Here is a 25030-nt window from a genome sequence, read left to right as displayed (position 1 = left end):
TTTTATTTGCAAAATCTGACAACCCTATACTGGAGGTTAAGCCATTCTTTGGACGGGAGCCTCCACGACCAGGCCAATATTTACACTGAGAGTCAAGGGAAATCAAGTCAAAGGTCACTTTTGGAAATGAGGAGTGAAGCAGCAGAGATTATACTAAGCAGGATAGAAATCAGCAACTAGGGGATATCAATCCTCAAGTTTTCTCCTCCTTGAGCTGTTTATTTCCTGCTATTCTCCTCCTGAGACTATGTTGGCCCCTCTTCCTGCCAAGGGTTATAGAGGCTAAAAAGTAACTCTACACAGGGTTACATTGGGATTGTGGGTAACTTGGCCTGTGTGGGGCTTCCTGAAGATTCTGGAAGATTCTGGAGGTTCTGAAGAGGACAGCAAGCTTGCAGAACACTAAGAAACAAGTAAAGCCAAAACAAAACACAGTCCATAAGTTCTAGGATGCTAAAAAAAATCTTCAACTCCATTTTAATCACTGTAACTTTCCAAGTGACCTGACTGAAACCATGCCATCATGCTCAGGGGAGAGGGACAATGCAGCTGCCCTCAACTAGAAGCTCCAGGTTCACTCAGCACTTGTTGAAGAGGACCCAAAGTGATGTTCACAGGGGGCCACAGCAACTTTCCTTGCTAAGGGGCCAAGAGGCCATCTTGGGGCTGAAACAGAGTTGCCATTGCCAAGTCCTGATCCATGGACTCTGGGGCAACCTGGAAACATAACAAATCGCAACAATTGGCTACAAGTGAGACAGCAGAGCTTTTCAGTTCCCCATGACCCTGACTATTCACTCTAACTGCACAGCCAGCCGGTTCATGCATTTATGCTCCTTGCCGCATCCTGGAGGCACCAGAAACTGTAATTCTTAATATATGACCTTCTAGACTTAAAAAAATTATGTATTTTTATATATAATAATAACTATTATTATAGCTTAAAATGGAATCATTCCATATATTCTGTACCACTACTTGCTTTTTTCAGGTAACGATGTATCATGGACACCTTTGCAAGTCAGTTCGTATAGATTTACTGTTATTTTTAACTGCCGCATGGTATGTGGATGTATCAAAGTTTATTTAACTAATCCTTTGATGGACATTTAAGTTGCTCCTTCTTTTCCTGCTATAAACAGTGTTGAAAGGAATAACCATGTACATATATCTTTGCACATGTGCACATATTTCTCTAGGATAAATTCCTAAAAGTGCAATTACTGGATCAATTGGCATATACATTTAAAATTTCCATAGATACCATTAAACGCCCTCTAAAAATGAACAATTTACCGTCCCATCAGCTACGATCTTGCCTGTTCCTTTACAGCCTTAGCAATCCTGGCTGACAGCGAACTTAAGCACTCGGCCACGGGGCCGGTCCCGAGTTTTCAAGTTTTGTTTTGTCATTGGCATAACTTATTAGAAGATTGTGTGTAAATATTCAAGTGGTATTTTGCTGTTACGTTTTTATTCTAAATTTCTAGTTTGCTGGCAATTTGGTCAGAATGTGGCCTAGAAAGATTACTACTTCATGGAATTGACATTTTCTTGGTGACCCAAAATATAATCAATTTTTGTAAATATTATATAGTTATTTGAAATGGATGCTTATTTTATGTCTTTAGAATACAAAGTTTATACATATCCAAGCTTTTACATATGTCATTCAAATCCTTTATAATCTTATTTATGTTTGGTCTGCTTGACCTTATAAATTCTGAGAAAGGTAGGTTAAAGTATCCTACTATGGTGGTAACTTTAACAGTTTCTTTCCAATATTTCTTATAGTGTTTTTTGGAGTGGGAGGTATATTTTGATGCTATTTTCCCTGATGTATAAAGGTTTATGCCTGTTACATCTTCTTTGTGGATCTCACCTTTTATCATTATCCAATGCTTCCCTTCTTGCCCATTTTCCTACCTTTTGTCTGAGATTTTAGTTTGCCTAATATTACTATTGACACCCCTGCTTTCTTTCTGTTGCCATTTGCCTGGAATAGTTTTGTTCATCCCTTAATTTTCAACCATTCCACATCACTTTCCGTGTCTCTCTTGTATCAAAGTGACATATAGCTAGATGTGCTCCCTTCCTCCTTAGTAAGAGAACTCTAGGTAATGTGCCCAGGCCAAAAGAACACATTTCTTTGCACATCTTGCAGCTAAATATGGCCATATGATTAAGTTGTAGCCAATGAGAGGTAGAGAAGTGTTTCATGGGACTTTGGGAGGGTTCCTTAAAAGGGAGAGGGCTCAAGCTCTTTGCTGTTGTCCTTTCTCGTCTGCAGTGAGGACAGGATGGCGAATGCTTCTAGCAGCCACCTGGGACCAAAAGGTGACTGAGGATGGAAGCCACGTGCCAGGATAGTGAATCAGAAAGACGGGAAACGCCTGGGGTCTGAGGCCCTCACGACTGAGAGCTGCCCACCAGCCGGGACTCCTCCTAATGGACTGCTTTTACTTGAGAGAGAGGGAAAGAAACTTCCACTGTATTTAAACCATGGTTTGTTTGGCTTTTTGTTACATGTAGCTATCAGGATTACCAAAAGATACATCAGATTTTGCCTATTTTGGGGGGAAAATTCAACCTAAGAGTTATTGTCTTCCTTCCTTTAATGATTTGAGTCTTAATTCCTATTTCAGTTATATTAGTAGTTACATTAAAATGCTTAACAAACACATTTGGACATTTATTTCCCAAGAGATATCCTTTAGGGTCTTGCGACTCTGAGTATGGTCTGTTGACCAGCTGCATCACCATCACCTGGGACTTTATGAGAACTCTGGAATCTCAGGTCCTCCCTAGACCTACTGAATCGGAAGCTCATTTTCACAAGGTCCTCAGGTGATCTGTGTACACACTGAAGTGTGAAAACCATTGCGTTAGGGGGCACTGGCATCCCCTCCCCTGCTCTGGGTAATGTGTAATGATTTCTTCAATTTCCTTCTTAGAGCCTGGGAAGGCTCCAGTAGAGAGCCAAGCCATCAGCAGAGCATTCTTGGCTTTGAAGATCTGGCCCTCACCTCTCTAGTTTGAGTTCTTTTTTTTTTCTTATTCTTTTTTTTTTTTTTTGAGGAAGATTAGCCCTGAGCTAACTGCTGCCAATCCTCCTCTTCTCGCTGAGGAAGACTGGCCCTGAGCTCACATCCATGCCCATCTTCCTCTATTTTATATGTGGCATGCCTACCACAGCATGACTTGCCAAGTGGTGCCATGTCCACACCCAGAATCCAAATTGGCGAACCCCGGGCCGCCGAGAAGTGGAACCTGGGAACGTGAGCACTTAACCGCTGTGCCACCGGGCCGGCCCTCTACTTTGAGCTCTTGTCCTTCCCCCACCCCACTCAAATTCTCCACTCCTCACGCTGGACTACTTATAGTTCCCTCAAAATGTCATGGCACTCCCTGGGGACAGACCAAGTCCTTGTCCAGTAGCCCACCTAACAGCCACCCCCTCCTTCCTTGCTAACGGAAGTCCAATTCTGTTCTGGGGGCGATGCATCCAGCTGCCAGCGACGTGCCTAGCTCTGCCTCGTTCTCCTTTGCGTCCTTCCTCTCTCAGCCTACCTTGGCAGCTAAGACGGCCACGTACCCGGATCTGGCAAGGAGACACACAGAGAGATCTGCTGGGGGATTTGGAGGATATATTTTCTTCCTGAATAAAAAGAACCTTGTGATAAGAAAACGTTATGTTCTTGCTCCTTCCTTCCTACCTTGAATGTTGGGGTGATATCTGAAGGTGCAACAGCCATCTTGTCACCATGAGAATAAGCAGGTCAAAGCCAACAGGCTGAGGATGACAAAGCAGAAAGAGCCCGGTCCTTGACTGGGAATCTGTTTCTCTGGCCCTGCTCCCCTTCCTGCTTTCTCTTCCCATCTGCTCCAAATTCACTCTCCCTCCATCTCTCCTTTGGCTAATATAACTTGGACGTGGAGTATATTCTAGCTCATTAGCTGTAACATATTATATTCCCTTTTTTTAATTTACAGTAACAGCTAAGTTAAGCCTTTCATTACAAATATCACCCATCTCCCTAAATCTCCCTACCCACCAAATCCACTGCTCTAAAATGAGAAGAGTGGATTTTCAGTTCTCTTAGACTGAAATTATTTGCCCCCATGGGTAGATCCAGCCAGCCCCAATCTGGGCGAACCTACCCTCACTCTCCCCTCCCACCCCATTCCCAGGTGGCTCACCTTGATTTTAGCAGGTTATGTCACGGGGTACAATGCCTACTGGGACTGATTTTTTAAGTTTCTGTGGTGGCTGGGGAGTGGAGGTTGTAAAATAGAAAAGAAATTAAAGCTTGAAGTTTGGTGAACTTTTCCCTGCCCCTCACATGTGACTAATGACTTGCCGATAGAAGCGGCTTTCTCAAAGATGGAAAACAATCTCAGATTTATGGACACGTCTGTTCAAAAAGACCCAGTGCTGCTTGAGGCCAAGGTGGAAACACCGTCAGGAGACTCTTAAATCTATTCTGGTTGGAGGAAGGGAACAGCAGGGAGGAGCTTGGGGAAAAGGAGAAGGCAAGAGGAACTGGCAGGAGAAGAACAGGGGAAGGTCAGCCCTTGGGAGCATCTCTCATGCCCATTCTCTGAGTTCTCCAGGACCGTGAACGCGACAACCATTTCCAGCAAAAGGCGTGAAGGAAGCCAACGAGCCTGCTTTGCTGGCATTGTTTTTACCTGAGTGCCATGCTGCACACACCTTCCACATGGAGGTGAGGGAAGATGGGGGCCAGCAGAACTGTACATATGGAGATGAAGGAGCCTTTTATCTGAGACTGGGACTTCTGCTTCTAAGGGTTCTGACCCCTCACTGTGAGCTTGGGAAGCCACCAGAAAAATATTCCTGCCAATTTCTGAGTCAAATGTAAAATACATGGCCAGAATTCTCATGATTGGACCAGTCTCTTACAGCAACTGCTGTCTCCCTGTCTCACGCATCCCTCCTGGAAAGGCCAGGGGTGGGGGCAGGGGCGCTGCTGGGAGCAGCCCTGACACTGTGCATCTGGACAGCCTCCTGGGTCTTGTGGGTGCAGAGCCAACATTTTTGAGTGTATAGTTTATAACCACAGCTTCAAAGTATAAAAATAGAGTGTGAAAAATAAAAACAGGACTCAATCAGAGCCTCCATCACCCCGCTGGTTAGAGAGGTTAGAGAACTAATAAAATTAGAGTTAGCGGACAGAAAACTGGAAGAGCGCTCACGTGCCTTGGCAAGGAGAATTCCAGGGCCGAGACGTGTGCATAGTCCTTCCTAAGTGCTTAAGGCTGCTCGGCTCCCACTTAAAATGTCTGTTATCACTCCTGTCTCCCCCGGGGAGTTATTTATGAACGAAGGTTTCCCGGCCAGCCTGCCAAGCAAGGCATCTTTCACAGGGACCGGCCCAGGCAGGAGGAGCTGAAGGAAAAGCCCACAAAGGCTGTGGGTCCAGGCGCCGCTCGACTCCGCGTCTTCAAGCACACCCAAGCTGTAACTCAAAACCTGAAAACAATCCGAATCCTTTCCTCAACACACTGAACCTTTCATGTCAGGCTCCATATACTTCCCTAGCCCCACTCCCCACCCCAGCCCCACTCCACGGCAGACATCAATCTGCTTAGCAGTGTAGGTTCTGGGGAGCTTTCCGCCTCAAAGCTCTCATTTGGAACAGATTAAGGAGAAGAGGACAAGAATCTGATCTTTTTTTCTTTTGAAAAAAATTAACACATTGCGACTTCGAAGCAGACCCATTATGTTCTACAGGTGGCTTTTAAAAGAAGAGAATTTCATTTTCTGGTACGACAGGACTGGACTGCTTGGGGAGCCCCTGACAATCCATCCCCATCTAAGCTGACCCCAAGAGCCCAGTGCTGGATCACAGGGGCCCCTGGGCTCACTGTGAGGCTGGGCAGGGGGCTCCGACCTAAGGGGAGCTGCCCACTTCAAACCCCATGTCCACATCCACCTCCAAAGTCACCCATGCTTCAGGAGCAACGTGTCAGCCTGACGTGACCTACTCGAGAATTTAACATGCCCAGCTTTGTGGTGATGGAGATTCCTGCTCTTAAAATGCTTACAGTGTGGGTGGGATCATAACCAAGCAACAATGTAAGAGCTAAACAGTGTGGGTCTGACAAAAGGAAAGAGAATACAAAGGCCTGGAAGGCTTTGTGGGAAAGGAAGGCCCGGGGCTGGGCCTTGTAGAACCAGCACCATTTATGCAGGTGGAGGAGGACACACCAGGCCTTTATGGCAAGAGCAGAGAGGCGGGAACGGGCAGGGTCTACGTAAAGAGATGACCACTGGACTCTCTCCTCCATTTCCCCATTCTTGAGTCTCTTTTAAGCATGGTCTCCCCCACCTCTGCATTACAGAGCTATCTTTATAGTAAATTCTAGCTATGGGTAATGTAATTGCAAGGCTTGCAGTCTTGCTTCCTAATAAAGTTGTTTTGCATTTTAGGTGATGTGTGTGATCCTAGGAAATGTAAGAGATAAGCAAGGAAACTGAAAGTTAGTGAAAAAATTTAGATAAAAATTCTTATTGATTACTCCCTTTTCTAAAATTGGCCATGTGTGTTGCTAAAAAAAATAATTTGCATACAAATAAAGAGAAACCTGTTGATTTTAGGTGGAATAACACTTGAGGGTAGACTCTCAACACTTTAAGGCCAGAGGCTCTATCTTATTTATCTCTGTGTCCCCAGCTCTTAGTAACCAGCCACAACTTTCCAGGAACTCGGTAATTAACACCTGTGTGAAAACAAGAAGCTGGGAAATGGCGAGAAGTGAAGGTCCTATCTCCCCAAATCCATCCTTCCCTCCTTATACAGAAATAGACTTTTTAGCTGCGCATGTGTCCACTTAGCTCAAAACCCTATTTCTGAGCCTCCTTTGCTGAGCCACGTGGCACATGACTAAGTCCTGCTGATGAGACACTGCTGGAAGTAGCGTATGCCACTTCCAGGTGGGCCTCTCCCTTCTCTCCTTCCTGCTCACTGGATCGTGGACACGGCAGTGGGAGCTGGAACTGCCACGCTGGACCATGAGAGGGAAGGGGCCTACTGAAAATGGCAAGAGCAGCAAGAAAGAAGGTGTGGGTCCCTAATTGTTGGGGACCACCACAGCAGTCCACTGAGCCTTTTATGTGAGGAGGGAGAAATAAGCTGCTAATTTGGGTCTCTGTGTTACAGGTGCCAAATCTATATCCCAACTAAAACACCAGCTGTTTCACGCTTGAAACCCCCCAAAAATACATCAGAAAGTCCATTTCAAGATATGCCCCAAACTAAGATCCTTGGCTGTACTCCAATAACTTGAATACTTAAGCTGGAGGGGGAATGGAGGGTGGAGACGGAAAGAGAGAGACAGAGAGACAGACAGAGAGAGACGGCAAGCTGCTGTCAAGGCCGATCTTTGTCTCTGATTCTCACTTGATGCTCTCTGCCTTTGCTCCTGCAGACCAGCCTCATAAGAAATCACTTTTGAAAAGCTGAATTACTGAACTACAGCCAGGATTTCCTGTTCATTTAGATTTCTTACTTTTGCTAATCATGATGCATCAGTGAACTGGCCAGAACATATCTCCTAAAATCCCATTCTCCTCCTAATGCCCTCATATACATTCACATTCAAACTGCTTCTGTGTACCCTCTGCAGAGAGCCACCCTGAAAGGTGTACAGATTTACAACATACCAACCTACATATTTATCTCATGTACACCCACACCACGCACACAGATAAGAAATACAATCATGCATCACTTTAACAACGGGGCTATGTTCTGAGGAATGTGTCGTTAGGCGATTTTGTCATGTGAACATCACAGAGTGCACCTACACAAACCTAGATGGTACAGCCTACTACACACCAAGGCTAAATGGTCCTAATCTTATGGGACCACCGTCATATATTCAGTCTATTGTTGACCGAAACGTCATTATGCAGTGCATGACTGTACTCTCTGTGATGCCCTGTCACCACCAGAGCCACCTCCCATTCTGTTCTTCTGCCTATAAGCTCCTGCCATGTGGATTCTTGCAGTCAAAAAAGAGCAGTAGGAACAAGGAAGCCCAGGCTATCACTCTGAGAGAGCTGAGAACAGAACTTGGAGGGTTTCGTGGGCAGGATGAGAGCTTTACAGGTCTCTGACGTCACCCTTCACACCTCCTGGGATAACAGGATGCTGAAGAATGAGGGGCTACTCTGGTGGCCAGATGTACTTTCCTGGGCAAGCAGCTCTGTTCTAACAGTCTGGGTTTGACAATCATTTGGTTGTTGGGACTGGAGGAAGAAGATCAGTCTTCTGGCAAGTCTGTACGTGAATGGACTTGGGTGGGCAAAGGGCACAGGTCAGTGCCCGAAGAGAGGCATGGATGGAGTGTGCAGGAAGGGCATTCCCTGAGGAGTCAGGCCTTAGGCTGGGGTGGGGATGGGGCAGGTGCTGCGGGGCAGCAGGACTCCTCAGGCATCCTAGGCAGCCCAGGAGTGAATGGGATGGGGGCCCACCTGGTCATCCCTGACAGGGAGGTGACCCTAACTCTTGAAACTGGCTTAGGTTCAAAAGGAAAGACTGCTCGCAACAGTGAAAAGAGGAATCCTGCAGCCTCACATGGCCTAGCTGAGGAGTGAAGGCTCCTGAGTCAGAAAAGGAAAGCACGGAAAAGGACAGCCGAGGCCATGAGCAGAGAGTGAGGATCTCCAGGCACTGGGCTTGCCCTGACTAAGAGGGAACACAAAACCTGCCAAACACGTCAGTGTCAGACGGCCTAAGCCCCAGACTGTGGGCTTACCATCACCCATGGCGGTCAGTCACCTTGGGCCCAGGAAGCCTGGCTTTCAGGAGCAGCAACAATGGAAGCAAAATGATGCAAAAATGACCCTCATTTCCTCGAGAGGAGCCTGTTGTTGTCTCTCTGGGGCTTAGTCACTGGGAGGCCATGGAAACAATCCCATCACCCTAGCAACCAGGTCCAGCCAGGGTACTCAATGGCAGTGGCAACCTGCTCCCAGATTTAAGACCAGAGAATTAGTTTGCATCTGCTTTTGCACATCGGGGCCCAGCTGCCAGTGACGCACTCGCTGAGACGCAGGTGAGCGTCAAGGGCCCAGGTTCCTGGGATGGCAACTGATGGGAAGGCAATTTGATACACGGTAACTGGGGCTCCACAGAGACAGCCTCCTGAAGCTGGGGGAGGGGAACTATGGCTTCTGCCTTGATCACGCATCGTCATTTTGAAGGAATGAGAAAACAGAGAACTAGTTCCTGCCCAGCCACCTTCCTTCCACAGCCATTTCCCTTGCCCTCCATCTAGGCAATGCCAGAGGGCCACTTAAGAGTTAGGATCACAATTCCTAATTTCTTGTGTTTTCTCCTCTGGAACACTGCTGACAATACAGATGAACACCCAGGCGGCCCTGGGAGAGGGGCCCAGGAGGGAGCAAGGCCGCCAAATCTCAGGGCTGACTTCAGGGTGTGGTTTTATTGCTGGGAGATGCCTGGTTTCATAGAACACTCTGTTCTTCCCACCCATGTGATGCTGGAGCTCCACCAAGCCCTCTCTCCAAGGCAGTCTTCCATTTCTTCTGCCCTTACCCTGCAGCACCCATCTCACCCCAACGGGTTCTCTCCAACCCGGGAGTCTGGATTACTCTTAGCGGGTACCCCGACATTTCTGTCACTTCCTTTCTGCCAATCAAGGCTTGAGGAGCAGTAGAGGGAAGTGCAGTTCCGTGTCTCAGTGGGTCTGTGTTAGACCTCATTTCCCCACTAATTACGTGACACTGGGAAAATCATATACCTTTGCTGGGCCTCAGTTTCCACATAGGTAAATTAGAGGCTTAGAAGCCTCAAGTTAGTGATTCCCTTCCTCTCGGAAAGGGACTGGAAAATCGGGATGTAATCAGCCTAATAGTAGGGCCTTCTGCCATCTCTGGCTGCAACCACCCTGGCCGCCACAACTTCTATCCCCTTCCCCAGGACAAGCTCTGTTTCTCTGAGCTCTTGGGTCCCCACTCCATTTTCTTGGGTTATGTCTTCCTTTCCAACACATCAGTGAGTTTAGAGGACGTCAGTGTCTCCCTTCTATTAACTCGTAGGCTCCAAACCTAGAGGCTGGGTCAGGACTCCTTTTCCTGTCTCAGCAGAGATGCAGAAAGTGCGAGGCCTCTGTCACCACAGGCACCTTCGCTCCAATTCCAGCTTGATGCTTCTCTTCCACAGGACCTTGACTGAGTCCATTACTTCAACTCGCTGAATCTCAGGTTATTCATATTTAAAATGGAGAAAATAGTAAAAGATCTCAGAGTGGCTGTGAGGATTAAAGAGACGAAATGAAGCAGGAGCATCGAGAGGGTAACGTTCTCTGTCCCCCCCCCCCCCCCCCCGACTGGCCTCCTTAGAGTGGGGAACAGACCGCCAGACAGGGGCCTCAGGAGCAAGGGGCCCCCATTCTCAGAGCTGCTGCCACCAACCTTTGCCTCCCACATGGCCTCAGTTGGCACTGGCCCAGTCCCCTGACCAGGGCCTGATGATCACCTGAAAGTCTTGCCTGCTGGGCACTTGCCAGCCCCTTGCTAGGCCCATGGGCCCTTGTGGATGAAACTCTTGCTCAAGAAATTCCATCCAGCATGGGATGGGGTGGAACAGTGAGGGAGAGGTGGCGTTAGTCCAGGATGTGCCACGGTGGCCTAGTCTTAGTAGATGCTCCATCAACTCTGTGTTGAATTAACATCTCTGGGAAGAGGTAGGGCATACAGTAGTTGATTTAATCTGCCATAACAAGGAATCAACTGCCCCAGGGCAATTTCACAACAGAGAATCCAAATAGCTCCACCTCCCCTGCTTTAGGTTGACTACTGTGATTGATATATTCCTCCATTCCTGCATCCAAGTGATCATCCACCAGTGATGTTTGTTGAGTGTCTATTATGTGCCAGGTTCTGGGAATACAGCAGCAAGCAAAACAGACAGAAATCACAAAATAAATAAACAGTGAAATGATAGAATAGTGAAAAGACTATGCAGAGAATTAAAGCAGCAGGGTGGAGTAACAGCAGGATTGAGTGGCTACTGTAAACTGAGTGGTCAAGGCAGCCTCTCTGTGCAGACGACACTGAGGCTGAGATTGAGTTCTGAGCAGGAGAGCATCATCTGACCTACTCCCTAAGAAGAGCCCTTTAACAGTGACCTGGACAAGGGACTGCAGGCAGACAAGGGCAGAGCAGGGAGACTTGGCTGGAGGGCTTTGCAGAAGTCCAGGTGAGAGACAACGGGAGCTTGGACTGGCACGTGAAACAAGCCTGGCAGACAGGCACTCTGTAAATACTTGGTGAATGAATGAATATGCTTGATGTCACCGCTTTTTGCCTCATACCTAAACAGTAAGAGAAAAAGCTGTGGATCATCTAGGAAGGAGTGAGAAAACAATTTAGAATTTAAAAATACGCGCAAATAAATGAGAGAGGCAAATAAGTTTAGCTTGTCCTAAGAGGAACGTAGGTCAGGCCTGAAGGCAGGTATGACAGTACATTCTAATGCAGTGATTCTTAACTTTTTGGGTTACTCTTTTCCAGAAAAAAGGAACTTGGTACATACATAGAAGATTACGCTCACGGAGCTCAAAGGCCCTCTATAACCCAGCCTGGGGCCAGGCTCCGGTACCTCAGCACAGAAGACGCAGAGTATCTGAGCAGATTAGGAAAGAACCTGTTGGAAAGGAGAGGGAGTAGGGAGGCATACTCGAGAGCCCTTCTTCCAGGACCTGACCCCGTGACCCTGCAGGAATTGGAAAAAGCACTGGGCCTCCCACTGGGTGTGTGGCTGGGTGGGCAGCTCTAGAGGTTTTGGGGGTGGAACTGTCTGTGACTCAGCATGAAGTCCCAGAGGCCCAGGGCTTTGCTGACTGGGCGGTCACTGTGGGGCCTCTGTGTAACGTCACGGTGACCGGCACCCCTCCCTGCTTGCTCAAGGGTCGGAGCCTGTGAGACGTGTTCACATTCTCACGCTCTTGGGCTCTGTGTGTGTGTGTGCGCGAGGGGGTAGGGTGTGCATGTAGGTGGGGAGGGAGGAACATATTTTTAGGGAAATTAAGCAGGCACTGAATCCTTTCTTCTTCACCTTGCCCTGAGCTATATGACTATTTCAACTCAGCCCTACAATGCCACTTGCCTCCTGCCCGCCCCATTCTCTAACCTCTGAGTCTCAATTTTTCTACACGCTGCTCCTGCTTCCACTCTTCCACCTCCCTGCTAAGCTCCATTGTTATTCCAGAGTCTCTACATGTCCTAATACCAAGCACAGAGCTTCCTGTGGTGTTTCCTGGTTAACCCAGGGCCATGGCCCCTGTAGCCCCAGGCTGGCTCCCTGGCCCTGCAGTGTGAGACCCAGACCTGAGAGGTAAGAGTGAGGAAGGGCCAAATACTACAAGGCTGCCAATTCTTAGCCTACGAGACCCAGACAGTGAGTCACTCAGAAGGACTGCCACTCCAGTTTGTAGGAAGCAATGAAAACCAGTGCCCCCTGAGCTGGTTCTCAAAGGGAGGGTCAGTCTGCCTGTGCTGGAGCTCTCTCTTGTTTTAAAGGGTGCTCTAACCTCCTTAGGGAACTGGGAACTTCCTGAGACAACTAACGACTGTTAGGTCCATCAACACAGATTGAGCACCTACCGTGTACCTAATAGAAGATAGTCTTTAAGCTCATGGGCTAGCTGGGAAGATAAAACTAAATAAACCACATGAAAGAGAAAATAATAAAAGAGTAGAAAACCATGCCCATTTAGGGTGATACAATAATCAAATGCCACAGAGGTTCAGAGAAAGAGGAGATCCTGAACGCCTGGGTTGTAGAAGAAAACGTGGGATTTAACGCGTCACCACTAAATATTTATATGTGGCACGATGAGCAGGTTTGACATGACTTTCTGCAGGTAAGGCGGCTGCCGGGAGCAAAGGATCTGAACCACTGGCTGCCCGCCCCCCAAGGAAAAAAACCACCCGCTGTGCGCATGCGCAAGGGCATGCGCGCTTGCTTCTCTCTCCCTTCCTCCAGGTGTTTCTCTCTCTCTTAAAAATTGACAGTGGGTTTGAGGTCTGGAGTCCCTCAAAATTCCTCGTGAACTGGCTTCTCTTTCTTAGCCTGCATCAGCTAAAACCGACTGCTGGTCCTCAGAAACTTTTTTGTGAATCTCTCAATTGAAAATGAGGAAAGGGAGGAGGCCACCTGAATCAGGAGGTACCCTAGCTGAAGGCGGAGGAGGAGGGAGGGAGACCCCACGCTGGGGAGGGCGCGGAGCCGGCGGAGGGGGTTCAGAAAGCCAGCCTCCTGCCGCCCGCCCCACCCCCATGGCCTCTCCCACCCAGTCTCTTCCAGCTCACAGACATCCCCACCTCTGCTAGGTGGGCATGTGGGGTTCCACGTGGGGCCTCCAGATCTGGCCGTCTTTGCCGGACCCCTCAGGTCTGTGCCATCTGTCTGGATTCCTCAAGTCTGACTCTGCAGCATATCAACTTAAACCTACCAGAGAGCCGGCATCCGAGCCAGAGGGCTCTACACAGAGAAAAGGCTCCAGACACTCCTGCTGGTAGGACAGGCTACGGTAACCCCGGTTGCTGAAATATGGCCATCTTCTGGCCCTCTAAGTGGTTGTTTTTTTTTTAAGGTGTTTTTTCATCCTCTCTTTCTCCGAAAGCAGCCTGTTAAAGTTTGTTCCTTCACAGGTTCCTCCCCTGCTGCTTGCACCCAGCACTCTGTCTGCCTAACCGGAGAATCACACAGATTTAGTGGTTTAAATTGAAATATTGTCCAGGTTAGTTTTCCCTCACAGGGAAGCGCTTGTTCAAATGAAATCTGACGTGAAATCCTGATACAGCATATGAGACAGACAGGAGTGAGCGGCTCGGGTGGAAAGGCGTGGCCCAGGGAAGTGGGAGCGGCAGAGCTGACTGCCTTGAGTGCTGCTCTTGAAACCAGAGCTCTTTCCAGAGTATTTCAAGGCTTTAAGTCAAGTCAGAGCAGGGAAAGGAGAAAGGTGGAGCCCCAGCGGAGTCCTGCTCACGTACTTTCTGATCCTAGCTGCAACTCTCCGTCCCCTACTCTTGAGTCCTGGAAATGCCATGTCTTCTGTTCCTCTTGGTGTGCTCGCTCTGTGACTGGCACAGAGGACTGGGGAGATAAGGGGCGGAGAGGGTCCCATCGCTGGGGCTTCCTGAAGTCGTACCTCCAAAGCTGAGGGAGCCTCAGGTGGTACTCAGAGAGTTGTCAACAGGCTGTGAATTTCACCTTCCAGGTGACCATGTGGGGTGAAGCAGTGCAGAAGGACAGCAGGAGAAATCAGCAGGCAAAAAAGTGAACAACAGATCCATCCTCACCAGGGCTGTCTAAACATGGAGTTATTTTCTCCAGGCCTTCCAGAACCACTGACTCACTCACATCACAAATCTATACCAAAAGCCGACTGTGTGCAAGGCGACATGGTGGGGTGATGCTGTCTGAATGACGGGTTTAATGTTTGCCTCTTCTTTGACAGTTTCTAGCCAGTGCCCACTGGGACCAATAACTTGCCCTGTTAAGGACTGTTGTGGCTCCCAGGATAACTGGGCAGTGTGCTGGAGAGGATAGGACAGAGCCGGACAGTTCATTGTGTTCCTACAGCAGATAAAGGTGCCCTTTCGCCCTCTCAGTTTCCACTGCTGATCTCTCCAAGGTCTAAGGAATGCTGTGTCCCAGATCACAATGACTTGCGGCCTCTGAGTGCCTTTCTCGATTCCTGGTAGTTTCACTTCCTGGAACACCACAGCCCAACTGCTACCTCAGTGCCGGAGGCAAGTCCAGGTATTTCCCCTGGACACCTCACAGGTTTGAAAGCTTGAAGTCATCTCTGCTCTCCCTTCTCTCCCACTTCCCACAAGCACCAGCTCCCAAATCCTGTTGAATCTATCCCCCACGCTCTCTCCACTCCATCACCACTGACGGCAGCTCAGGAGGACTATCGCTACCAGCGCCCGGTTGGTCTCCCTGCCTTGAAATTTCCCTCACTCACCCTAGCCTGATCCATCTCACACATACTGCTGCCAGGAAGAGCTCCTCAAACACATGTTTCTGGCAACATTACTCCCCTATTTAAAGCCCTCTCCAGCCTTACGTCACCTACAGATGGAGGCCTGTGGCTTGGCATTCAAAGTCATCCCAAGTGTGGGCACCCCTGCCTTTCTAGCTTTATCTCCACCCCACTCCCCTGGCCTCAGCCTGTGTTTTGGCCACACAAGTCCACCTGCTGTTCCCCAGTCAGCTCCCGAGCTCCCCCCAAACCCAAGTTTTGGCTCCTTCAGTGTCGATGCTCTCATTTTTGTCCCATTTATCCCTTTTTTTGGGCCAGCTCCACTCTCAGGAACCTCCCTAGGCCCCACCATCACAGTGCAGCTCACACGTCCCCATGTCTCCCATAGGCTGTTAGAGAATCTGAGTGCAAAGCTCCCTCTGTCTGCATCCAGCCCTCATTTACACAATGAGACCGCAGAGGCAGGGGGCCCTCATGTTTTTTTCTTAGGAAGAAAAGTAAGAATTAATTTATTTTAACAACATTTAGCTTTCTCAAAGATACTAAATATTAACATAATTTAGTAATATTATTTTACTGTGGCATTTATTAAGCCACCAATTAGGGGACAAAATTAATGACATGCATTTTCACGTTTTCAAGTGATGACTAACTTGGAACACCAAAGAGTAAACCATTAGTAGCGTATTCTACGAAGTCCCTGTATGCTGAAAGAATATGAAAAATTACCATCAGCTGCTTGATATCCTTGACAGATGTCAAAACAAGATAATATTGTTCTGATAAATCAGCTGGTTAAACTTCTGACTAAAGCGAGAGAGCAGGGGTGATCCTCAGTCCTCAGCTGCTATTCAGTCTATGGCAGAAAGACGTGTATTTTTGGCTTAAGCAAATCAAGCTGTATAATGAGCTTCTGTGTAAGTGTTACTCTCAGGCTGAACAGAGAACACATGGGGATGTGCTGAACAAGTGTCCCCACCCAGTGATGTCATGTTGCTGAGATCTTCGATTTTGAGGAACCTGGCTTGAGTTTGCTTTTTTGGATGTAAAAATTAACTCAAAATGAGTTGGGGCCAGCCCCATGGCCTAGGGGTTAAGTTTGGCACACTCCGCTTCAGCGGTCCAGATTTGGTTCTTGGTTGCAGACCTATACCACTCATCAGCTGCCATGCTGTGGAGGTGACACACATATGAAATAGAGGGAGACTGGCACGGATATTAGCTCAGGGTGAATCTTCCTCAAGTAAAAAGAGGAAGATTGGCAACAGATGTTAGCTCAGTAAAAAACAACAATAACAACAAAAATTTCAAAATGAGTAAAAAAGTGGGGAGGAGGCAGGGTGTTCTCATATAATTTAGGAGAAAGGAGTCACACTGGGGGCTGAATTGTTGATAAGCCAGTCAGATGGTCAATCAGTATATACACTGTGTTGGTCTTTTCCAGTTGTGGAACAGGATTTTTTAAAAAATATTTTATTTGAAATAATTTCAAACATACAGAAAAGATGCAAGTATAGCAACTCCGTATCTGTGTTTACTATTTATATGCACACATAGTTTTATTTTTTCTGAACAATTTGAGAGTAAGTTGCAGGCCTCTTTACCCCTTAATATTTAAGTTGTGTATTTCCTAAGAACAAAAATATTCTCTTACAAAACCACAGTATAGTTATCAAATTCAGGAAACTTAACATTGATTTTAATCTACAGACAGTATTTTAATGTTGTCAGTTATTCTAATAATTTCCTGTATGGCTTTTCACCCCTCCAGTACGGGATCTGGTCCAGGGTAACATACTACACTTAGTTATTATAGAATTCTTGTCTTTTTATACCTTAAGTCCTTTTTTATAGACCAAGTTGAGGAATACAAAGATAGACAAGTAGCTTTCTATATTTATTATTCCCTCAGAGGCATTCACACATGGAATTTTACATGTAAAAGGCACTCAATATATAATTAATGATTTTGACTTCTTGAGAAAAAATTCAAACCAGGAGGAGGGAGAATATGGTAATATAGTTTAACTAAAAATGAATTTGGAACAATTCTTTAAAAAATAATGGTAGTAGGGCAAAGACTACAAAGATTAGGAGGGAAGAACTCTTCCTGTGAATTCCATTATGAAATCATCTTCCCATCTTTGGTGGAGAGGGTCCTAGAGAAATCTAGTGAGTACTATGTTCCACCAAATATTTACTGAGTACTCGCTGGGTGCTCTGTGTCTCTTTCTAAGGAAAACGCACAACTGGAAAAAGGAATGAATCACTAATGGCAGAATTTCAGATATCCAGGAACTCTGATTTTGGGAGTGAAGAGAAAGCTGCCTGTACATCATTCACAACACCAGTCTGCATGTTTTCCCTCTGAGAGGCAGGACTGATCCTGGCTAAACTTGCTCCGGAGGAGTATCACTGAGAGATTATTTAAAAATTAGCATCTTCCATACTGGCAGAGAAAAGTACCCAGACCATTATAATGGAGGACTCAGGTACGGGGAAGTTCACACGTTCTGAGGGAAGCTTCCAGGGACTGCAACCCTAGCCACGGGGCTGAGGGGCCCTGAATCAGTTACAAACACTGTATGGCTATTTCCCCTCCCATTCTGCTCTCCATAAAGGTAAACTTCTTTGCTCGGCCTATGACCTCTTGCCTCAAAATGGTGTTCTTGCTTCTCTTTGGGATGGCTGACCCAGAGATCTTTCTTGACATCCAGTCCCAAGTGCAGGGAATACAAGTCCGCCAAAGTGGGGACCCTCCCAGATGGCCACATGTCCAGAGGTATGACTTTGCTTCTACTCCACCTGCCTCCTGTCCCTTCCACCAAGCAGCCCATTTTCCAAAGCCAGCAGTCCCCTTTTGCTTCCTGGGCATTTGCCATCACACACAGATGACCAGGGCCCAGGGCTGGAATAGCTCATATTACCAGCTGCATGGCTATGAGCTCATAACTACCTGTCTAGGCTCCTCCTCTTTCCACTCCCCTCCTGCCTCCTGGGTTAATGTTGCCACCAAAGGAGGAGCCAAGGCACAAAGAGGAGAACTTGACTTACACTCACCTGTTTCTGTCACGTGTGAAAACTCATGGAGGAACAAAATGATGGATCTATGATTCCTGGGTTAGGTAACCACACAGATAATCAAGACTTGGTCTTACTTAAAAGGGGTGACAATGTAACTAACAAAAGACACTGTTTATTAGATTTCTATCTTTGAAAAAGTTCTTCTCTATGATGGGATGTGGCTAGCAGATCGTATCTGGGCAGCTGCCAGCTTTTGTAAATAAAGTTTTGTTGGAACACAGTCATGCCGTCTTGTTTACCTACTGTTTATGGTTGCTCCTCCACTAAAACGGCAGAGTTGAGACAAAGACTGGAGGACCAAAACAGCCTGAAATATTCACTCGCTGGCCCTTTATAGAAGAAGTGTACCAACCCCTGTCCAAGAGCCATAAGGCACTGCAGAAGGAGAATAAGGTACCTGTTGACTGGCAGGTGTTTTCTTGTGACATGGCGGTTGTCACGGTTTCCGTGGCTGCGTCTCTGACGGCTTGCTCCTCACTCTGCAGGAGGGTGAAGACACACCTCCAGAGTGCGAGTGTATCCTGCAGTCCTAAGAACACCAGAAGGAATAAGAATTACCTAGGCTGCAATTTACAGGCAGGTACAAACGCCACTTCAATCCTCGGTCAGGGAGAGCAGTATTTAATGAGCAATAGCCAGTCCTTTTTTCTGGGTATTGCAAGAAAGCAAGACCCGAGAGTAAGAACACCGGAAGAGACAGGCCCTAGGGAAGCAGGTTTGGAAATGTCTCTTTTTTTTTTTTGAGGGGAGACGGCTTCTGGAGGCAACCAGCCCCAGAAGGTGCAGTGTGGCTGACAAAGGCCCTGGGCCCAGCTGTCCACAATGACTCACGATTCTCAGGAATGAAACTTTATGTTCAAGAGTGCTTTGGGGAAACTAGCCCAGTGTTGATCTGAGTGACTGTTGATTTGAGTGAGCTTATAAATTCTGAAAGCAAATTTTCAATCAAGATTACACTTTGGGGAGCAAGAACCAAAAAATGGCAAGGAACCACTATAAAGCACCAGCCTGTTCCATGTCTATGTGGGGCCCACTATCTGGCAGCCATTACCCCTGGGCTGGGACACTGTCTAGTCCCTCTGCTAGGTGCTGCTGTGGACGAGAGACAAGGGAAAGACAGTGTCTGCACCTGAGCAACTGAAAGGAACATCAAGTCAAGAATGCAAGGCGACGAGAAGTCAGGGATGGAAATGTGTGGCCATGGCTCCCAACAGCGAAAGATCACAGTGGACTGGTGTTAACTGAGGCAGACTTCAGGAGGGAGGTGAGAGGTGGGCAGGGCCTCAAAGAAAGAATACACGTTGTCCAGGGGGGTGGGCCCAGCCTTGTGGAAGGTCGCAATGGAGGGCCACAGAAGACCAGCACTCCACATCCCTCACCTGTCAATGGGGAACCAGCCCTGTGCTAAGAACTCTTCTTCACCTACCCTCTCCCTCGTCTGTCCGCGGAGAACTTGTTATCAGAGTCACCAATGCTTTAGTCATACCAAGAACAGCAACGGCTTCCTCTGCAGTTTCCTTCTCTCTTTTCTAATATAACTCTGGCTTTAAATTTTACTCAGTCTTTCAGAATCTATACATTCTAATTGTTCTCTAGGGTTTAATATTTTCCTCTTAAACATGGTCATTTATAGCCCCAAGATACTCAAGCTCCACTCCTTAGTCCATTTCAATTTTTCTTTTATCTTAAATGACTTTGTTCTGTCCTTGACTTGTCCCCCTGTGCTTTTATGTCCTTTGTCTCTCAGTTCTGTACCTATTTTTCATGTTCTCGCGGGCTATCAGCTACCACTGACTTCCTTCCTCGATGCCTATAGTGCTATAACCAGCTCTGGCAATTAATTATGAACCAATGGCTTTTGCCCAGGACTCAATTTCACTCAGAATTCCAGGTTATTCCACACCCCTTTTCCTGATTTGAGCTGGGTTAGAGTGGCCAAAGATACCCAGAAAATGTGCTGCAAAATGCTATTAAACACACTGGAGAAGCTTCACCAAAGTTTATAAACCTTTGCTTATTCCTCTGGGTCCAACAATTAAGTCACAGAGAAGGTTCCTTTTTAGCCCCTGTTTGGGTGTAAGAAAAACACCTGGAAGTCACTTAGAAGAAAGAATGAAAAGGATATCAAAGACAACTTTGTCTCCCAGAGAGAACCAGACACGTAAGACTTCATTGGTCTGAACTCCAATAACACTTAAAATTGGAATCTCACCATCTAAAAAAGCAATTCTTTGCTTTACTCTGTAACTCCTTTCAGTATGACTACACTGAAAGCTCCCTGGATGCACGGACCATGGCTCAGTCTCCTGAGTGGGGCATGGAAGAGGCGGACAAAAATAGCATCCCAGTAAAGGACGGAAGAGAGTCACGGCCCAATAACACAGGGGTAAGACGGCAGCAGAGGACAGGGTCAGGACTGAGCACGGCTTTAGGTGCCAGGTTTTCCTTTTATTAAACCCTATGCTTAAAAACAAACAAAACAAAATACCACAATTTTTAAAAAATCTTAAAAAGTAAAATGAAACAGAACAAAAACCCCCATGCTTTTTCAATTCCTTATGATCTCCTAAAGCTTGGTTTTCTCAAACACCATTAACATGTGCTCTTTCCTAATTATTACTCTTGAAGGACAGGGAGTGGCAGAGAGGAAAGAGACAGAAAGTGGAGAACATGGTTGGAGAGCAGCTAAGATCCATACATGCATCTGATTTCAAAATTTCTCTACCTTTATGTCCCAAAGATGCCTTAAACTTAAAACTAACTTCAGTGAAAGGAACTGGCAGTCTTTCTAGTCACTGAAGCTGGGAGCCTGGAAGTCATCCTTGAATCTTTCTTTTACATTAACCTCAACACCAAGTCCTATTGACTCTACTTCCTAAATGCCCTTTGAGTCTGTCCTTTCTTATTCTTCAATGCCACGGCTTCACACTGACCCATTCATTTCTCACCAGTATCACTGCAACAGGCTTCCTGTGAGAGGTGACGCGTAGGCCGAGTCTTGACAGACAAACAGAAGTCCGTCAAGTAGCAGTTTGTTTAGAACTGTTCCCTACCGGTGATGCATAAGGCTTGTGTTGGGGAGTGGTGGCCGATGAGGAGGGTGGGGTGGGCAGGGCACAAAACAGGAAGGGTCTTATGAGCCACGTTAAAGGGTATTTAGATTTTCTCCTGAAGGCAATGGGAAGCCACTCAAAGGCTTTAAGTAGTGGAGTGAAATGATCAGATCTGTATTTCAGAGAGACCACAGAGGGTTTTGGAAGTGTAAGGAGCATGGCTTGGGGGACAAGATGGAAAGAAAAGAGGCCAGTTAAGAGGCTGTTGGTGAAACATGACTAGAGTAGGAACTAAGATGGTGAGAATGTATTTGAAAGATGTAAAGGCATGGTGCACGCTGTCATTTTTCATCTTCACTTCTTTTTTTAACCTAGAATATCTATTCATGCTTTTAGTGCATTTGGTACAACGGACTTCCCCCTGCTCAGCGCACTTACCAAGGATGGGATGGGGGTTGGTGAGGAAAAATGGTGTGGTGCTGGTGAGGACTTCAGCAGCAGCCAGCCTGGACTCTGTAGGAAGATGATCTCCACAGGACGAGACGACCAGCTGAACCCACTGCTTCAGCTCAGGGACTACTGAGTCTCTGGTCTGAAAGCACAAAGTGTACAGCAGTTCAGAAGATGCCATCATGGGGCCGGCCCGGTGGCACAGGGGTTAAGTTTGCATGTTCCACTTCGGCGGCTCGGGGTTCACTGGTTCGGATCCCGGGTGCAGACATGGCACCGCTTGGCAAGCCATGCTGTGGCAGGCGTTCCACATATAAAAAGTGGAGGAAGATGGACATGGATGTTAGCTCAGGGCCAGTCTTCCTCAGCAAAAAGAGGAGGATTGGCAGCAGATGTTAGCTCAGGGCTAATCTTCCTCAAAAAAATAAAGAAGATGCCATCAGGGGCTGACAGGGCATTAGAGATGAGCTCTGTACACCAAACTGGATCTGCAAATTAGTTCTTACTGCAGTCGGAAGAAAGGTTTTTTTAGTTGCTTTTCCATCCCAACTAGAGTGAAATAAACAAGCCCAGGGAAGAAAATCTGACTTGTCTTTCAGTAATATGGAGTCATTATAACTAGCAAGGAAGTTCTTTGAGTCTTTTCTGATGCAAATCAGGTTTTCAGAACATTGGTGTATTTGGTAACTTCAATAAAGACAAAATTTGGGGGAAAGACTGTGGCAGCAAATAATATTTGTCCCCAATAAGCAGATACTCCTTCCAGCTTTAGTAATGGAACCCCAGATTTTTGGATGGGCATGTGGGCACCCAGCTAAAGACTACATTTCCCAGACTCCTTTGCATTTGGGCGTAACGTGATTTCCGACTAACGGGATGTCATAAAAAAAAACACGGTATCTGTGCACTTTCAGTCATGCATCCGGAAATAGGTGTGACCTTCACTTCCTGGGTTTCTCTTTCCTGCTAGCTGAACAAAGACAAGATGATGAGAGCTGGAGCAACCATCTGATGGAAGGGGCCATGAATGGAAGCCATGTTGAGGAAGCAGAACTGCAAGGTAGAAGGGGCTGGGGGCCCAACACTCTGAAGCCACCATGTCTGCTTTGGACTGCTTCTATCTGGGTTAAGCCACTGTAAGTAAGAGTTTCTGTTACAACATTTAAAGCAGCATCCTAACTAATATTATTGTTTAAACAAAGTCCTATTCTTGTCTTTTTATAGTAACAGCTTTATTGAGATCTAATTCACATACCACACGTTTCACCCATTTAAAGTATACAATTCGATGGTTTTTAGTGTATTCACAGATATGTGCAACCATCATCACAGTCAATTTTAGAAGATTTTCATCACCAAAAAGAGAAACCTTGTACCCTTTAGTTATCATCCTCTCATCCTGTCATCTCCCCCCTCCCCTAGCCCTAAACTACAAATCTACTTTCTGTCTCTATGGATTTGCCTATTCTGGACATTTCATAAAAATTGAATCACACAACATTAGTCTTTTGTGACTGGCTCTTTTCACTTAGCATGTTTTCAAGGTTCAGCCATGCTACAGGATGTATCAGTACCTCATTGCTTTTTTATGGCTGAATAATATTCCATTGTATAGATATACTGTATTTTGTTTACCCATTCACCAGCTGATGGGCATTTGGGTTGTTTCCATGTTTTAAACCCTGGTTTTTCACTTTTTCTAGAAAGGGGATTACTGTTCCAAATGTACTTTACTTCCCCTATCAACTAAACCTCTTTATTTTATTTTATTTATTTATTTTTTTTTTGAAAGACTTCACTTTTCCTTTTTTTCCCTAAACTACCCCCTGCCTCTCCCCCGGTACATAGTTGTATATCTTTAGTTGTGGGTCCTTCCAGTTGTGGCATGTGGGATACTGCCTCAGCATGGCTGGATGAGCAGTGCCATGTCTGCACCCAGGAAGTGAACCGGCAAAACCCTGGGCCGCCAAAGTAGAGCAGACGAACCCAACCACTCGGCCACGAGGCCGGCCCCTAAGCCTCTTTAAATGTTCAAAATGAGACTACTGGCTCCTCTGATCATCTACGGACATCTATGGAACTAAACTGATAAGCATCTTAGACCCTGAGGAAGATGCTGACTCCCAATGCACAAAAAAACCCAGGTTTTCCTGGGAACTTCTTTTATGTGTTTCTCTACAGTTTTGTTAATTTTTCTCTCTCTGGAAAACTCTCAATTTTCATCAAATATCACTTCATTCGAGTACCAGGCAGTGCCTTTAAGATGCACATGACAGCTGGTTGAAACAGCTTTAGATGAGAACGATGTCTTGGAAGACTTGTTAGGCTGCCCTGCGACTTCTTTCTTAGAACTTGTTCTTTTCCCTCTGGGCTATATTTTTTCAGCAAATCTTCTGCCTTCCTACAAACCCCTCCCTCCTCAGCAACACACACAACTGACTTTCTTTCGGCTTTTGTATCTCCTAGTGACCACCTAGCTTTGGCCCCGGCCTGCCTTTGAGTGACAGACTCAAGGAAACTGTTTCTGCTGAATCCTTACCCTCTGCCCCAGTCTCTCTGAACTTCACAATCTCATCTGGGCAGTCTTCCTTGGCTCCTGGAACACTCTCTCCCTCCTCTGGGTTCCCACAGCCTCCTCCCTACTGTCGTGACATTTAATGTCATGATCTAACACTCCTTTTCTCTCATTACACTTTGTTCATCTTCGTATCTCCACTGCTCTCTCAGTGCTGCTTTACTGTAAAAAATTGAAATCCACAATGTTATCCCGCCACTATCACAGTGTGGTGATGTGTAACCAAGAGCGTCAGGTAATTTTACTGTAGTACCCACTGCTTTCTACTTATAATAATTCTGTAATGGTGGCATCTTTCTTGTATGCTCCTAAGTATGCACGTATTTGTCGTAAGGCATCTCCCAGGAAGCTGTTTTGATTACTTTAGTTCCACCTCACCCCTAGAGGACATGTAAGGCATATAGGGCACATCTGGGCCTCCAAGCAGAGCCAGCTCAGCCATGTTCTGGGGCAATATTTAAGCCTTCATGATATATTTTCATACTTAGTTGACTAGGATGCAATCCTAGTGACTGGGAATCCTTGGAAATGACTTGCTTGCTCCCTCTTTAAATAAAAAATCTAGCGAGGAAAATAGGAAAAAACAAGGAGTTTGGGCTTGTGTGTGTGTGTGCTGGAGCGGGGAGGAGGTTGTGTTATCCTCATGGACTCTAAGCAAATGAGCCCAGAACAAGAGAAAAGGAATGCCAAAGGTGGTGCTCACAAAAGTCTTCACAAGTTATATCCAAAGTGAACAATCAAGACGAGCGACGTTTTTGTGGAGGCTCCACATCACACCACAGTGATCCTGCCTACTGGGACAGTTCACTCCTGCTGACAC

General features: G+C 46.6%; 1 protein-coding gene and 1 long non-coding RNA gene across 6 annotated transcripts in view; one reads left to right on the top strand and one right to left on the bottom strand.

Moving 5' to 3' along the window:
• Positions 1-25030, bottom strand: part of THADA (THADA armadillo repeat containing) — a 307941-nt gene that overhangs the window by 24596 nt on the left and 258315 nt on the right. For all 5 annotated transcript variants that reach the window (XM_070235533.1, XM_001498963.6, XM_070235534.1 and 2 more), the window contains 2 exons: positions 21624-21777; positions 18530-18661 (listed from right to left, as the gene is read on the bottom strand). In XM_070235533.1, the coding sequence (XP_070091634.1) occupies positions 18530-18661; positions 21624-21777 (286 nt within the window). The remainder of the gene's footprint in view (positions 1-18529; positions 18662-21623; positions 21778-25030) is intronic.
• Positions 22579-25030, top strand: part of LOC102147624 (uncharacterized) — a 30584-nt gene continuing 28132 nt past the window's right edge. Inside the window, exon 1 of the long non-coding RNA XR_288435.4 lies at positions 22579-22771. This is a non-coding gene — a long non-coding RNA (uncharacterized lncRNA). The remainder of the gene's footprint in view (positions 22772-25030) is intronic.

Source organism: Equus caballus, chromosome 15 (genome assembly GCF_041296265.1).
Source record: "Equus caballus isolate H_3958 breed thoroughbred chromosome 15, TB-T2T, whole genome shotgun sequence".
NCBI classification, from domain to species: domain Eukaryota; kingdom Metazoa; phylum Chordata; class Mammalia; order Perissodactyla; family Equidae; genus Equus; species Equus caballus.
The sequence above is the reverse complement of the archived record's forward strand: the minus strand, read 5'-3'. Positions and strand labels throughout refer to the sequence as shown.